Raw genomic sequence first — 13,667 nt, 5'->3', positions numbered from 1 at the left:
TATGTTTTTTGGTACTATCGTTTATGACTAAATTCTAATTAAAATTAATTTTTAATGTTTTGTTAATATTTTATTGGGACTAAATTTTAAATAAAAGTAATTTTTAATGTGTTGGAAAGATTTTATTGTTTATTTGTATGTAAATATTTCTTCACCTTCCGCAATTGACAATGAATGAAACTTGTTTCTATTCTTTGTTTATATCCCTTTAATTAAGGTTTAGTTTGTAGAGTAGTTTCAATTATTTTGGAAAAGATTAAAAAAATGAAGCTGAATGATGGGTTTTTAGATGGTCAACTTTGGGTGATGATTGATGTTGTTGAGTTTATCTTTGTTTAGTGATTACTATCATGTGTTAGTTTGTAATAATTTACAGAAAACAATGTTAGTTTGTAGGGTCTGCTTACCTATGTTTGTATTTTTGTGATTTGTTCTGTCCCTTGTTTTCTACATTTCTAATACACATTATTAATTTGGATTAAAATGTCTTTTTATTTATAGTTGTTGAACTAAAATATTAATTTGCTCTCTAATATTAGTAATGTTCAACTTGGGACCTAATATCTTTGAAAATATCAATTAATTTAATCCATAACAATAATATAAAATGTGATTCACGTGGCATATTAAATACCTGTTAGCACAACTTTGATGAAAGAGTATTCAACTTTTGGACAAATAATTCTAAAGTCAAATGTTGGAGCTTTACAATGACTACGTTGACAATGCACCAAATTTTATCTATCAATTTAAAGGATCGAATTAATAATTCATTAAAGTTAAGGACCAAATTAATAACTTGGCTACTCCTACCACCTATGTTTACATCCCTCACTATCTCTTCAGAACCTTCAGTAACATCATCATCACGGTCTCCTACACCTACACCAGTTCAGTTTTTCATATTTGGTAGCCCAAAGGTATACTTTTACCTTTTGGGTAATGAACTAATTTCTTTCGGGGTATGTGACAGTCCCTCCCAAAAAATGTCACTCTCATTAATAGAACATTTGACCTTCGGGATCTAGCAGGACCTTACAGTACTAGACCAACGCGTTGTTGGTACTTGTACTCCCAACACACTCATCAATTTCACTTTCAATGTAGCTATACTCTACATACACATGATTGCAGTCACCCAAATCTATAAGAATTCTTCTTTCTTCTCCACCTCTTATCCCTCCAATTCTTATGACCCTGCCAAGTCTCTTGTTTGCATCAGCTAGGGTGGTAGCAGACCAATGTTTGAATTAAGCAGTGACACTCATAGTAACTAATGTGCATAACTCAATGTCTCAATAAACTATACAATTATGGTTGCTCTTTAACTGATAGGGAATTAATCTAACATTAATGAGTTATCTGGTGCATGAACCATTTCCCTCATCAAAGGTTGAAGATTATGTTGTAACAATATGTAAATTTCATCAACCTGGGGATGAGATTTCTCCCCAATGAAAAATACATGGTTTCTTCCATTTACTTGTATTTGACTATATCCTGGAATTTTCTTCACGTTCATCTCTCTCATTCTTTTCCTTACTTGTGCAAACTCATCCCATTGCCCATCGGCAGCATATGTATTCGCCAGTAGTACATACCCTCCCGAACTAGCTGGCTCTAGCTCTAATAGCTTCTCACCAATGAAATTTGCCATTGCAACATTCCCATGTAGCTTGCATGCACCAAGCAATGCCACAAGAACAGCTTCATCCCTCTCAGAAGGATGGATTCCAGATACTACCTCCATTGCTTCATTAACAAGTCCTGCACGACCTAGAATGTCTACGAGGCAAGAATAGTGCTCGGCCTTAGGATTTAAATCATAAGTACCCTTGATTGAGTCAAAAAGTCTTCTACCTTGGTTGACTAGTCCAGCATGACTACAAGCTGATAAAAGTCCCACAAAGGTGACCTCATCTGGCTTGATTCCTGATACTATCATGCGCACGAATAATTGTAGCGCGTGGTGACCATGTCCATGATTTGAGAAGGCTACTACCATTGCAGTCCATGTTACTACATCTTTGGACTTATGTAGCTCAAAGACAAGTAAAGCAGAGCAAAGATCCCCACTCTTGGAATATAAAGTAATAAGTGCATTTGTAAGCCATGTGTCACGGTCAAACCCAAGACGTACAACTATTGCATGAACTTGCATGAGTTCTAACATGCCATCACAGGAAGTGACCACACTAGTTATAGTGGTTTCATTAGGTCTAAAGCAAGACCTTAGCATCAAAACAAAGAATCTTAAGGCTTCCCCTTCATCTCCATTCCTTGCATAACCGTCAATCATTGTGTTCCAAGCCACAACATTCTTCTCTGGCATCAAGTTGAAAATCTCACGAGCTTCATCCAAGAGCATCTCATCAACATATGCAGTAATCATTGCAGTCCAGGCAGCTAAGTCCTTATAAGGCATGAGATCAAAATACTTCCTTGCAATGGCAACCATCTTGTTTTGCGCCAAACCCGAAACCATCGCTGTCCACGAAACATGACTCCTACCCGGCATCAATTCAAACAACTGTATAGCCTCATTCACTCTATTGGCACTTAGACAACCCGAAATCATGATATTCCAAGAACGAATATTTTTTTGAGGCATTTCAAGGAACAGCTTATAAGCCTCATTGAAAAAGCCATTGTCCAGATATGACTTGACCATAGCTGTCCAAGCTATTGTATTTTTTTCAGGCATGAGATCAAAGAACTCGCGAGCACGATCCAACAACCCATTGCGAGCAAAACCCAAAACCATCGTAGTCCAAGACACCACATTTTTCTCAGGCATTTGATCAAACAAGTGCATAGCCTCCTCAACTCTTGCGCACCTAAAATACCCAGAGATCATACTGGTCCAAGAGAATGCATTTCTCTCAGACATTTCATCAAACACCTTGCGGGCATCATCCAATCGACCACCTTTCGCATACCCATCAATCATTGCGGACTCAGCAACAACGTTTCTTTCCGTCATTGAGTTGAATATAGTTTCAGCTATAGTCAAGTCCTTGTTTTTGAGATAAACTGTGATAATAGAGTTGTAAGAAACGAGATCTCTGTGAGGCATTTCATCGAACAGTTTCCTAGCTTCAATGACCTTGCCATGGCGACCCAGAATCGTTATCTCCGCATTACGTTTGTGAAGTGAGGAATTTTGATCTGAAAGTTGTTTAGGGACAGTAAAAATGCAAGCTTGAAAATGCTTCAGAAAATGGAAAGGGAGATGAGACCGGGAAAATATGCGACTATGTTTATGGAGTAATAACATGATCATAATCACGATTCCTCCTATATTCAATCATGAATTGTTCTTACTTACATGCTAATAATCTTTGTATTGAAACATTTTATAATAAAATCATGTTTTATATGAGAGCATTATCACAGAGTGTATTATTAAATAAAAACAATTAGAAAGAGAAGCATTATATTTGTCCCTTACCTAACACTAAACATTGATCGTAATTAATTTTTGAACTCGAACTCAACTCTAAAATCGATGAAAACAGACTATATTCGGGCCCGAGCATGATCGAATCAAAACGGATAAAGTTAAATCTGTTTTTGACATATAAAGATTTATTGAGGCATAGAAGTGTGATTTAATCATTGAGAGAAGACAATATTTCTGCTCAACATATACTTGTTATCCATATTGTTTTTCAATTCTCATTTGGTTGAGCATACAACACAGTTAATCCAATGCATTCATGACATGGCTTTCTAAGATAGCAGCCAATAATCTTATTTGGTCTAATATTATCAACTTATTTGTCAAATAGAGACTATATGAACAACTTAGAAACAACTATAAAAATTTCACAAAGACCCTTAAAATCATGATTCCTTGAATGAAGCTTGGGATAAGTTCCTTTAATAATGCCTTGGCAATGCTCAACAGCAAGAGAAGCATTACTAGCATAATCAGCCAATGCATTGTAGGTCTCAGAGTCCAAATCATTGTGAGCTATTGCAAGTTTTGACTCAGCCTTTTCATAATCAGCAGCACAATCTTCAAGATTCGCGCGATCGCCGGGCGAAGTTGTTTGCCCTATGAGCTTCTCTATGTACTCACTAGTATTAGTGGCGTCGAGGTATGCCAAATCAAGAGCAACATAGGCTAGAACAACGCGATCCGCAGTCGCGGTACGAGAGTCGGAATAGAGAGATTTGATGCAGAATGAGTAGTCTGAAGTTTTGGCACACACATCATCAACCAATTTGTTGTTGAGGGTAAAAGAAGGATAGACAAGGATAGAGATGAAGAACATAAGAGAAAGCAAATGATATTTGATCATATTGTTACTATAGAAAAGTGCATGTGAAAAGATATAATTTGTATTCCAAATTTCTAACATATATCAATGAAGAAGTGAAGCTCAAGCTATTAAAAACTATAGAGAATGGCACCTACTGAATAATTTGTTTTCATTCAACCTATCATCATTTACTTATACTAATTCCTAAGATGCCAATTTCATTGAGAAAAACGTGCCTTCATTATTTTTTCCTTTCTGGGTCTTGAAAAAAACTTGCTCTTTTTGAAAGGGTATATTTTGGATAAAACTTAAGTATTCTAATCTAGGTAATTATGATGGTATTTTTTCAATAACAACATGACATATGTAACAATTTCATGTGTAACAACCGTTACATATGCTATACATTTATTAAAGAACAACACTAATTCCTAAGTAACGACACAAGATTGCATGCTTCCTTTGTGATATGAGTACTAGGGCATATAGCTCTTTATCATGTGTAGAGTAGTTAAGATCAGCTAACAAGGGAAGAAAGGAAGTCATCTTTGAACCAGGATATTGGGTTTGGATCCATATGAGGATGAGGATGAGGATAGGATCGGGATGAGGATGAAGATGAGGAAGAGGATAGGATTAGGATGAGGGTGAGGATGAGGGTGAGGATTGATGTAAACCCATTGGGACATAACATCATTGAAGACCCTTTACATGGCTTAGGAGGACCTATGACTAGAGCTAAGACCAAAAAGGCCCAAGAAGCACTTCGGCAACTCATATTTTCTACCATGGAAACAAGTGCAAATGGGACCAAGCATGAAGAGAAGGCTTTAATTTGCATAAGTCTTAATGAAGAGCTCAAGGAAGGCTACGGCCTAAGGGAGGATCCACCTTGATCTCTTTAGTTCTTACATTAGTAATTAGGACCATAAATATGGCACATCAGCTATTGTCTCTCACGTGTAAACACAATGGAAATGCAACATATATATTTTTTTTGGTACAATGGAAATTACAAAAAAAACAACAACAACAGAAACTAGGAAAGCAAAGAAAGATCCAAGTCAATAAAGTATTGACAAGCCGATGGAACTGAAGTCCAGGTCTTGAACTCCTCATGGGAGAGAGATCCTAACTTAGTCATACAATCTGCTACCATATTAGCTTCTCTGACAACAAATTTAGTTTTTATCACTCAGTCACACACCAGCTAAGATCGAATATTGTTGGCTATAGATAGAATGGTGAAATTCTAATTGGAAGATCCTCATAGATAATATGAATTGCTTCCATGCATTCACTTTCCATCATAATATTCTTGAAACCAAGGTTCCACGCTATAGACAACTCATGTTCCATAGCCAAAAGTTATGCTAAAATAGTTGAACCCTGACCGAAATTAGCTGAAAATCCTGACAACTAGTGACCTTTATTATTACGAAGGACACCACCCCCTCCCATAATACAAGAACTTTTGATGCAACTACCGTCTACATTTAGTTTGATATGACCAATCTCTAGGTAACTCCAACGAGTCATGGGAAGCTTCTCCTCCAATGTCGCAAAGCACTCCAAATGGCACCACTCCCAAAAGTCATGGTGCGTATTACGGGCCACGAAGTTAACATCCCAAAGAGTATCCCCTAGAATAAAATTGTTCCTCCATCTCCACACCCACCAAATACCAGCCAAAAAAAGGAGGCCAAGTCTATGATTATAATTCTCCATAAGCCAACCCTGGAAGGACTGAGACAACTAGAAACAAGGCGACGTAAATCCCAAGCGAGTCCATAAAGCACATGAATCTTAACAATCCCTAAAGATATTCAACAGATCTTTAACACTAGAGTGACACCTAGAACAAAGAGGGGTTGTCACTAAATGTCTTTTGAATCGTAAATCATTATACGGTAGAGCTTCATGAAGACCCAGCCAACACATAAATTTAACTTTTTTAGGAATCCTTAGACGCCAAACTATCCTCCAAACATCAATATCGGTCGAATCATAACCGTCCATGTCACGGGGCCACCAATAAGCAGACCTAGCAGTGTAAGAGCATGTAGCATGTCATCCCAAATCCAGCCCACCAAATCAGTGGGAGAACCAGGCGAGTAGTTATCACAAATAAAGTTCTGCACATCTGACAGAACCATAGTATACAGACGTGTGAAATCCCAGCTACCTACCATCCAAAGATTCTTTATATGGAGCTATGTATCCGATATATGAACAAAGTTAACATAAGAACAAATACATTTATATGAAGAGAATAAATATATGTATCCTTATATGGTAAGTGAAAACATTATTTTTGAGAGTAAATACTTATTTCAGTCGCTAAAAAATTGAAAAACCCAAAATGATCACAAATTTTTAAATGGTGGTTAATTTAGTCATTTTCAGCATGTTTTATAACATAAGATAAAGACAAATTTGGCTCTAAAAATGACTAATTTGATCATATTTAAAAAATTTGGGACCATTTTGTATTTTTCAATTTTTTAAAAACCAAATTGGTAAGGTTGAAAAATATAAATGACTAAAATGGATATTCACTCTTTTTATAATTTTAAACCACCACATTTGGGTTAAAAGGAAACAATTTTACTACTATGATGAGATTCTCATGTATTAGACATAGAATGTAAGTGTAAAAAAAAGTGAGACTAAACTTTAATGAGATGGTAAAAATACTGTAATTGTGAGATAATATCTTACATAAAAAAAATATGTAAATAACATAATTCTTGCAACTTTGCCACCAAGTCTTGGATGTGTATGAAACAGTCAGTAGTAGTGCTGTTCACAGAGTCCATGAGGTGTGGCCCTAAATCCTTGAAGAGTGAGGATGTCTAGTCAAAGGTATTTTATGTCTATTGTGATAGTCAGGAAGAAGCTCGTCACGCCGACCGAATGAGACTCCTACATAGTGGAATCTGAAAATAATAGATATACATAATCTTATCCCGTAAGTGAAGAAGTTATTTTCAGAACTTAAACATGTGACTTTTTAGTTACTAAGAGACAACCTTACCTTCACGGTGATTCACGTGAAGGGTACACGTGATCACAATGGGCACCCACCACGTGATTACAATAGCATTGTCATCTCTTTAAAACTACTAGGAGACTATACCAGTTGGTTGTGCTAATTTATTATCATTTCTATCCATGTTTTATTGTGTAAGGGACCCAACCAAAGTATTTATTCACTATCATGCACTTCAACTATCTTTCACTTTGGTCCTACCATACTTCTATTACTTTAACATGTTTCTAGTAACATTTCTTATCACCATTACCTACCTAACTCTAAATGCAACTTAACAAGCCCATGTCAAAAACAGAAAAAGTTGACAAAAGGTACCACTCACCTCACCAAAACTAAGCCCTGATTTGTCCATGTAGATGTAGTTATTAACTATACTATGATTATATTCAACAACTTGCCCCTCCTTTTTTAGTAGAATTTTATATGCCACAGTTGCACATGGATAGTCAAGATGATAAACCATGAAGCAAGGTGAGGAAATATTTATATTCATGTCCTCATGCTTCACTTGATCACTTAACAAGGACTCCATGTTGTAATCAATTCTAAAGGTTAAGTATTGGAGGTATTTTATAAACAAAAAAATATATGTATTAATAAACAGATCAAGTGAATGTTCAAGAAGAGATTAATGGCAATTGCAGAAGGTAATATTGCATATAAGCAAAACAATACCACTTTACTAAGGGGCATAAAAACTAAATGCTAATGAAGAGTGTCAACTTATGATAAAACATGTACAAAGAAACAAAGGAAATATCACAAGACTAAACAAAAGACCTACATTTTTCATTTCATTTACAAGTACAGGTAGCATCTCTGCAGGTATTTGATCAATGGTTGCAAATTGACATATGATTTTGGCTCTGAATCTTCTATATGCTCAAATTCAAAAAATACTGATATAGAAACAGGATACGTATACAAAAAGAATCGTAAAGCCTTAAAAAGGAAGCCCTACACAGATGAAATTACATACGCCTATAAGGTGATTCGCAACATGGCTAATGTCGATAAAACTTCAACGATTAAAAGTACCAAGAAGACACATCTATGGATTGATGTTGCACTCTCGCAAATACACATGATCATAGTTGACATACTTCGTCCAATAACTTCGAAACCTGGGAATGCTTATCTCAAGCCATGGCTTCAGGTTCCCATTGTAGTGTACAACAGCAGCCCGGTCGATATCTTTTTGGCTAACATTGGGGTTGTAGCCAAGACCCAAGGTATGCCAAGATCGGTTCAGTGGGAAAGTTCGTTTCCAGAATGTTATGAGTCCAGGTGGCAGTGTTCCTAACTTCCACAGAGTTCTATCATGATTCTGCATTTCAGATTAATAGAAAAAGAAAATCAGTTCACAATTCAAAACAAACATTAAAAAATTGCATATAAAGGCCCTTCACAAATTACAACCAAAATTCAAAACATTTATGACAAATGTCAACCATATGTGATACATTCTGAAAGGTAAACCAAAGTGCATCACTTACCAGATTCTGCCAGTTGTGGTACACCTCCGTGATGTTTTGCCTCTTCCATTCCACTAAATCGAATATATTCATACCATAAGCCCATCCACAAGCACGGGGGTCAAAATTCTTGGCAATAAGAGGATTTGAGAAGTTGAGATAGCGGTCAAATCGATGAAAACTTTCTCCACAAGTTTCTACAGCACCATTTACATTGCCCTTCAAATCAACTGACCAAAGACCAGTCAGATCCTTCTGCACAACTATATCATCATCCAAGAACAGCACTTTGTTGAGCTTAGGAAAGATCTCGGGCAAGTAGAAGCGGAGGTGGTTCAAAATTGATAAATACTTTGGATTCCGATACTTCAAGTTTGAATCAGAACTTGCTCGATGAGCCTTGAAGTAATAATCTATCATATCAGGAGAATTCAACTGCTTAAGAACAGGACTGTAACTTGAATTCAACCATGTAAAGTCCTCAATGTTCTGAACTTGAATGGTTGCCTTGCCTGGGGGATTCACCAAAAACCACATCCTCATTGCCGCATGATTGAGCTTATCAGTAACAATGTGGAAAACATGCTTTGAGGCATCCTGCAAGTTTAATAAAATTATTATTATTATAAGCAATAGGACATAAATGTACCATTGACATTCATGAAATTAAAAATACCAGCACAGCCGTACAAATTTGTTTCTCAATGATCTTGGAGCCCAAAGAAATACTGAATAAAATCTCAGTGAAAATAATTTACCTCAGCATTGGCAGTGACCGAGTTTACAACAACAGCTGTTGCTAATATGTTGTCTGAGAATATTGCATAATGGTATAGTTGAGGGTCTTCTAACTTCTCTTGATTGGGGAACTGTTTCTGAGAAGAATTTGAGTAATAATACTCGGTTGTAAGACGTAATGGAAGACAATGAAGACCTCTGGGCAGTGTTTTTGCTGTCAATTGTGTTAATAACAAAGTCTGCTTCTTGTGCGCACGAAGCTGCTCCTCCGTTGAATGGATCATAGCCCGAAGCTTCTTCACAAAAGCAGCACAATCATCTTGAATTTGCTTCCCTTTCATCAATGATTGCTCCATTGCCTTCACTCTCTCATTTGCACTGGCATTGGCACAAATACATACAAATAAGGACAGAAATGCAGCTCAGTGCAGAAATTTAGCTATTCATCATATTTACATGCAGCAGCAAAAGAAACTTAAAGGGAAAATACAAACTTGATAATCATTAACAAAATAGAAAAACATGAAGACGAATATAACAACATCCATAAAGGTTCACTTACTTCCTAGGTAACTCAGAATCGTTGCTTGCATCTCCAAGTGTTCGTGTAACTTCCTTTACCCGTAAGCGAAGTTCCCGGATGAGATGAGGGTTGGCTTTTATTGCTGGAAGGGAAAGATAGACCTTAGCTTGGATGAGCTGATCTTTAAGTCGGTGTACAAAAGCATCTGATGGCATTTGTTCATTCTGCCTATTCGACAATATGGGTCCATTCTCGTTTACATTACTAGAAGTTTCCATTGCTGGTTGCTCCTGCTTAGTAGCCTGAAAAAAGATGCACCAAATGTGAAAAGGTATAAATATTCATTGAGGTTGACTTTATTTCATTAGAATGATGTAAACAGTCTGGTCAAATTATAAGTTACTGAGACACACACAAACATATATTGATCGGAAATTTATTTCAGCATAATGAGAAGCCTAAAAGATTAGCCACTTATCAATGTTTATGACTACCGTGACCATGCAGGAGCTGCAATATATACAAAAGGAATGACGAAGCAGATAGAAAATAATGACAAATATATGTATCACCTACCTTAATTGGAGACTCTTGGTCAGAAACCTGATCTGACTTAGTAAGTTTCCCATCATTGTCATTCGCATCAATGACATCTTCTCCGCTTACATTTTCACTAGTTGAATCACCTTTCTCATAGATGCTGCCGCCTTGCCTTTCATGCCTGATTCCATCTGTTACCTGTTTGATGGGGTTATCCCTTTGAGCTTGATCTTCCTCAGTTGTCGTATACAATACCCTCGCAAATGCATGCTCCCTCGATTCCCTGAATCTCAGGCCTAGGGCAACATGACAATTAGATTGGATAACAATGAAAAATACAAGCAGGACCTCGGAAAATTACCAAAATCTTACTGAACAACAAAGCAAGCCAAACAAAATACCTCGAGGCAAATTCTTAGTCTTAGTTGAGTCCTCAGTGTATACAAACCCAGCAGGTTCTTTAAGGACATTTGAAGTTTCCTATATGAATAAAATAATAGTCTTCAGCAATAAATTGTAACAGATTCAACACTACATTATGTATAACCAAAAAGGTGAAAGTTTCTTCCCATAGTAGTTATCAAAATTAGAAGAGAAAAAAAATGAAAGTATTAAACCTTACCTGGGGAAGTAGATTCAAATGCCCAGAGTCTGTTGCACTTAGAGACTAAGACAAACATAACAAAAACAAAACTCAGAAATTCAAAGATCTAACTTTCTTACAAAAAAACAACTAAAGAATCTTTCATTTGAAACTTACAAAAGCAGTGACATCTTCAATAAACTCTTGCTTGGCTGAAAAATGCATTAAAAAAACAACCAAAATAAAACAACAGAATAATTCAAATAAAGAAATTAATGTGAAGAAAGCTAAAAGGGAAACTCACTTGAAGGTGAATTAAAGGTGCTAAGTCGATCAGTGTATAGAACAATTGGAGCAACAACAGTAATGGAAAGCAACAACAACACAATGTTCCTCAAAGATATCATTTTTCCCTCAAATCAGAGGGAGAGAACCCTCAAAGAAGAAATAAGCCACACACGTCACAGTGGAGCAAAAAAAAGAAACTTTTTTATCAGAAAAGAAGACCCGCTTTCTCCTTTTGTTGTGGGGTGTGTTAGAAATTTCGTTGAGAGAGATTTAAAGAACAAAGATTTGATCTTTAATGAGAAACAGTTACATCGAGTTCAGGAGGAGGAGAGAGAAGAAGAAAAAGCGCAATTTTGGGATCGAAAACACATTAAGATTTGTGGTATTTTTGTGTTTGTGTGTGTGAGAGAGAGATGAAAATGGAATGGGAAAAAACAAATGGAGGATGAGTTTTTGTTGATTGGGTTGTAACTTTGTTTGAAGAAATGAATGGTGAGAAATGAGAAGAAGTGAAGCAATGAAGGAGTAGTGAGGGAACAGAAACTACACTTTGTTTTGCCTATGTATCCTTACTTTCATCACATCTCTAACTTTTTTCCTTTCACTTATTGGGTTTTTTTTCTTGTTATTCGTTACAATGGAAAAGCCTAAAACATTAGTTAGAGAAATTCATATATAAGATTTCTATGAAGCTACATCCCAATATTTGGGACCATTTAATGACTGAGATCTAATTTTAGCCATAAAATTTGTCCACTATGTTTGTCTTCCTCAACGCAAACCAGACTTTAACAATTCAACAACCCAATTGTTCTCTGGTATTCCAATCGGATGCCCAGTAGAACGGAGATGATCGAAAGTCTTGGTCAGGATGTTGTCTAGACCCGTTGGAAGAAGTGCTTGAAAAAGTTCTTCACGATCAAGTCAATAAGAGATAAGAGTCTTAGAGAAGAGGTGAGAATAAATAAGAGAGAAGTTAGAGCAATAGTAATAAGTGTATAAATAAGAGAATGAAAATTACTTATACTTCATATATGGGATCTTTTATTTATAAAGTTTTGGGGTCGTTGATGTGGCGTCTAGTCATTGGTTGGTACGTGGTGGGTACAGTGGAGATCTACCGGATTGCCCTTGTTCACCCTACAGGTCTATAATTGTCAAATTGTCGGGGGACAGTTAGAATGTGCAGATGGCGTGTCAAGTGGAATGTTAGCTAGCATTAATGGCAAGTTAGTGTCAAATTGATGGAGGGGTTATAGATGCATTAATGACTGATGTGTCAACAGCATTTACGATACTTGCAGTAGGTCTGACCTATCTTGAATGGTGAATAAGAGGTAATACGTTCTAAGCTATGTGTTTGAGATGTGTTGGAAAGAACCGGGTTTATCCCGGGTGGAACACCAACCCAGCCTCACTTTCTGAATTTAAATATGTAATACTAGTTTACATATTTTGTTTATAACTTGTATCATCCATAAATATATATACATTATTGATCTCTTAAATAAAAAATATATGAATAATATATGATATATTAATAGTATAGAACAATTTAAGTGTATTCTAAATGATATTAGATTATTAGTTAAGTTAGAATAATTATTATCTTTTGTGACTATTCACTTGGTGCTACTCGAAAAATATACTGAGAGATTGTGCATTTTCTATCTCGAAAAGGTTATTCTCTAAACATTTATTTTTTATTTTTATAATTTTCTATCAAATATATCGTTATATGATTTTAAATAAAAATAATATATATATATATATATATATATAAATATGGCGCAAACGTGATAATTTACCATGTTAACTAATTTGATTGACTTTCAATTCTTAAGATGAATTAAAGAACTTGTTTGTTAGTGAGTTATATGTAAGCATTTAAGTGCGTGTTTGTTATAATTTGGACACTGGATAAATATGGCTATCAAATATAACACTAATGGAAAAACAATCTTAGCATTGGTTCTAACACAATAAAAATGGACTGCACTAAGAATTAAGAAACAAACTTAATTCACTTAACCAAAATTCAAATCCAAAAATTACCATTTTGGATACTGATTTACCTCATCAATAACCTCAATCCAAATTCAGATGACAAAAAATCAACAGTGGATATCATGAAAAATATCTACGGCATGTACCCATAAGAATAACTTTCGGGTGAGAATGAGTTTTATGATACCCA

General features: G+C 35.7%; 3 protein-coding genes across 4 annotated transcripts; all 3 read right to left on the bottom strand.

Annotated features, from left to right (window-relative positions):
• On the bottom strand, positions 672-3,354 carry LOC109333762 (pentatricopeptide repeat-containing protein At2g35030, mitochondrial-like). Its single transcript, XM_019569328.1, has one exon. The coding sequence runs from the start codon at positions 3,281-3,283 to the stop codon at positions 1,340-1,342; it is 1,944 nt and encodes a 647-aa protein (XP_019424873.1). The 5' UTR covers positions 3,284-3,354; the 3' UTR covers positions 672-1,339.
• Positions 3,795-4,307, bottom strand: LOC109334005 (cell wall / vacuolar inhibitor of fructosidase 2-like). The gene has a single exon (XM_019569580.1). It carries the CDS (start codon positions 4,305-4,307, stop codon positions 3,795-3,797), a length of 513 nt encoding a protein of 170 aa, XP_019425125.1.
• LOC109334530 (probable galacturonosyltransferase 4) lies at positions 8,334-12,031 on the bottom strand. Of its 2 annotated transcripts, XM_019570354.1 has the most exons (10): positions 11,656-12,031; positions 11,487-11,623; positions 11,360-11,394; positions 11,222-11,266; positions 11,001-11,079; positions 10,636-10,895; positions 10,099-10,361; positions 9,557-9,914; positions 8,820-9,395; positions 8,334-8,650 (listed from the first exon to the last, which is right to left on the bottom strand). In XM_019570354.1, exons 2-10 carry the CDS (start codon positions 11,587-11,589, stop codon positions 8,375-8,377), a joined length of 1,995 nt encoding a protein of 664 aa, XP_019425899.1. In that variant the 5' UTR covers positions 11,590-11,623; positions 11,656-12,031; the 3' UTR covers positions 8,334-8,374. The 2 variants fall into 2 exon arrangements, with proteins under 2 accessions (XP_019425899.1, XP_019425898.1); XM_019570353.1 differs by having other exon boundaries at positions 11,487-12,030.

The sequence above is a fragment of the Lupinus angustifolius genome, chromosome LG19 (assembly GCF_001865875.1).
Source record: "Lupinus angustifolius cultivar Tanjil chromosome LG19, LupAngTanjil_v1.0, whole genome shotgun sequence".
Taxonomy (NCBI): domain Eukaryota; kingdom Viridiplantae; phylum Streptophyta; class Magnoliopsida; order Fabales; family Fabaceae; genus Lupinus; species Lupinus angustifolius.
The sequence above is the reverse complement of the archived record's forward strand: the minus strand, read 5'-3'. Positions and strand labels throughout refer to the sequence as shown.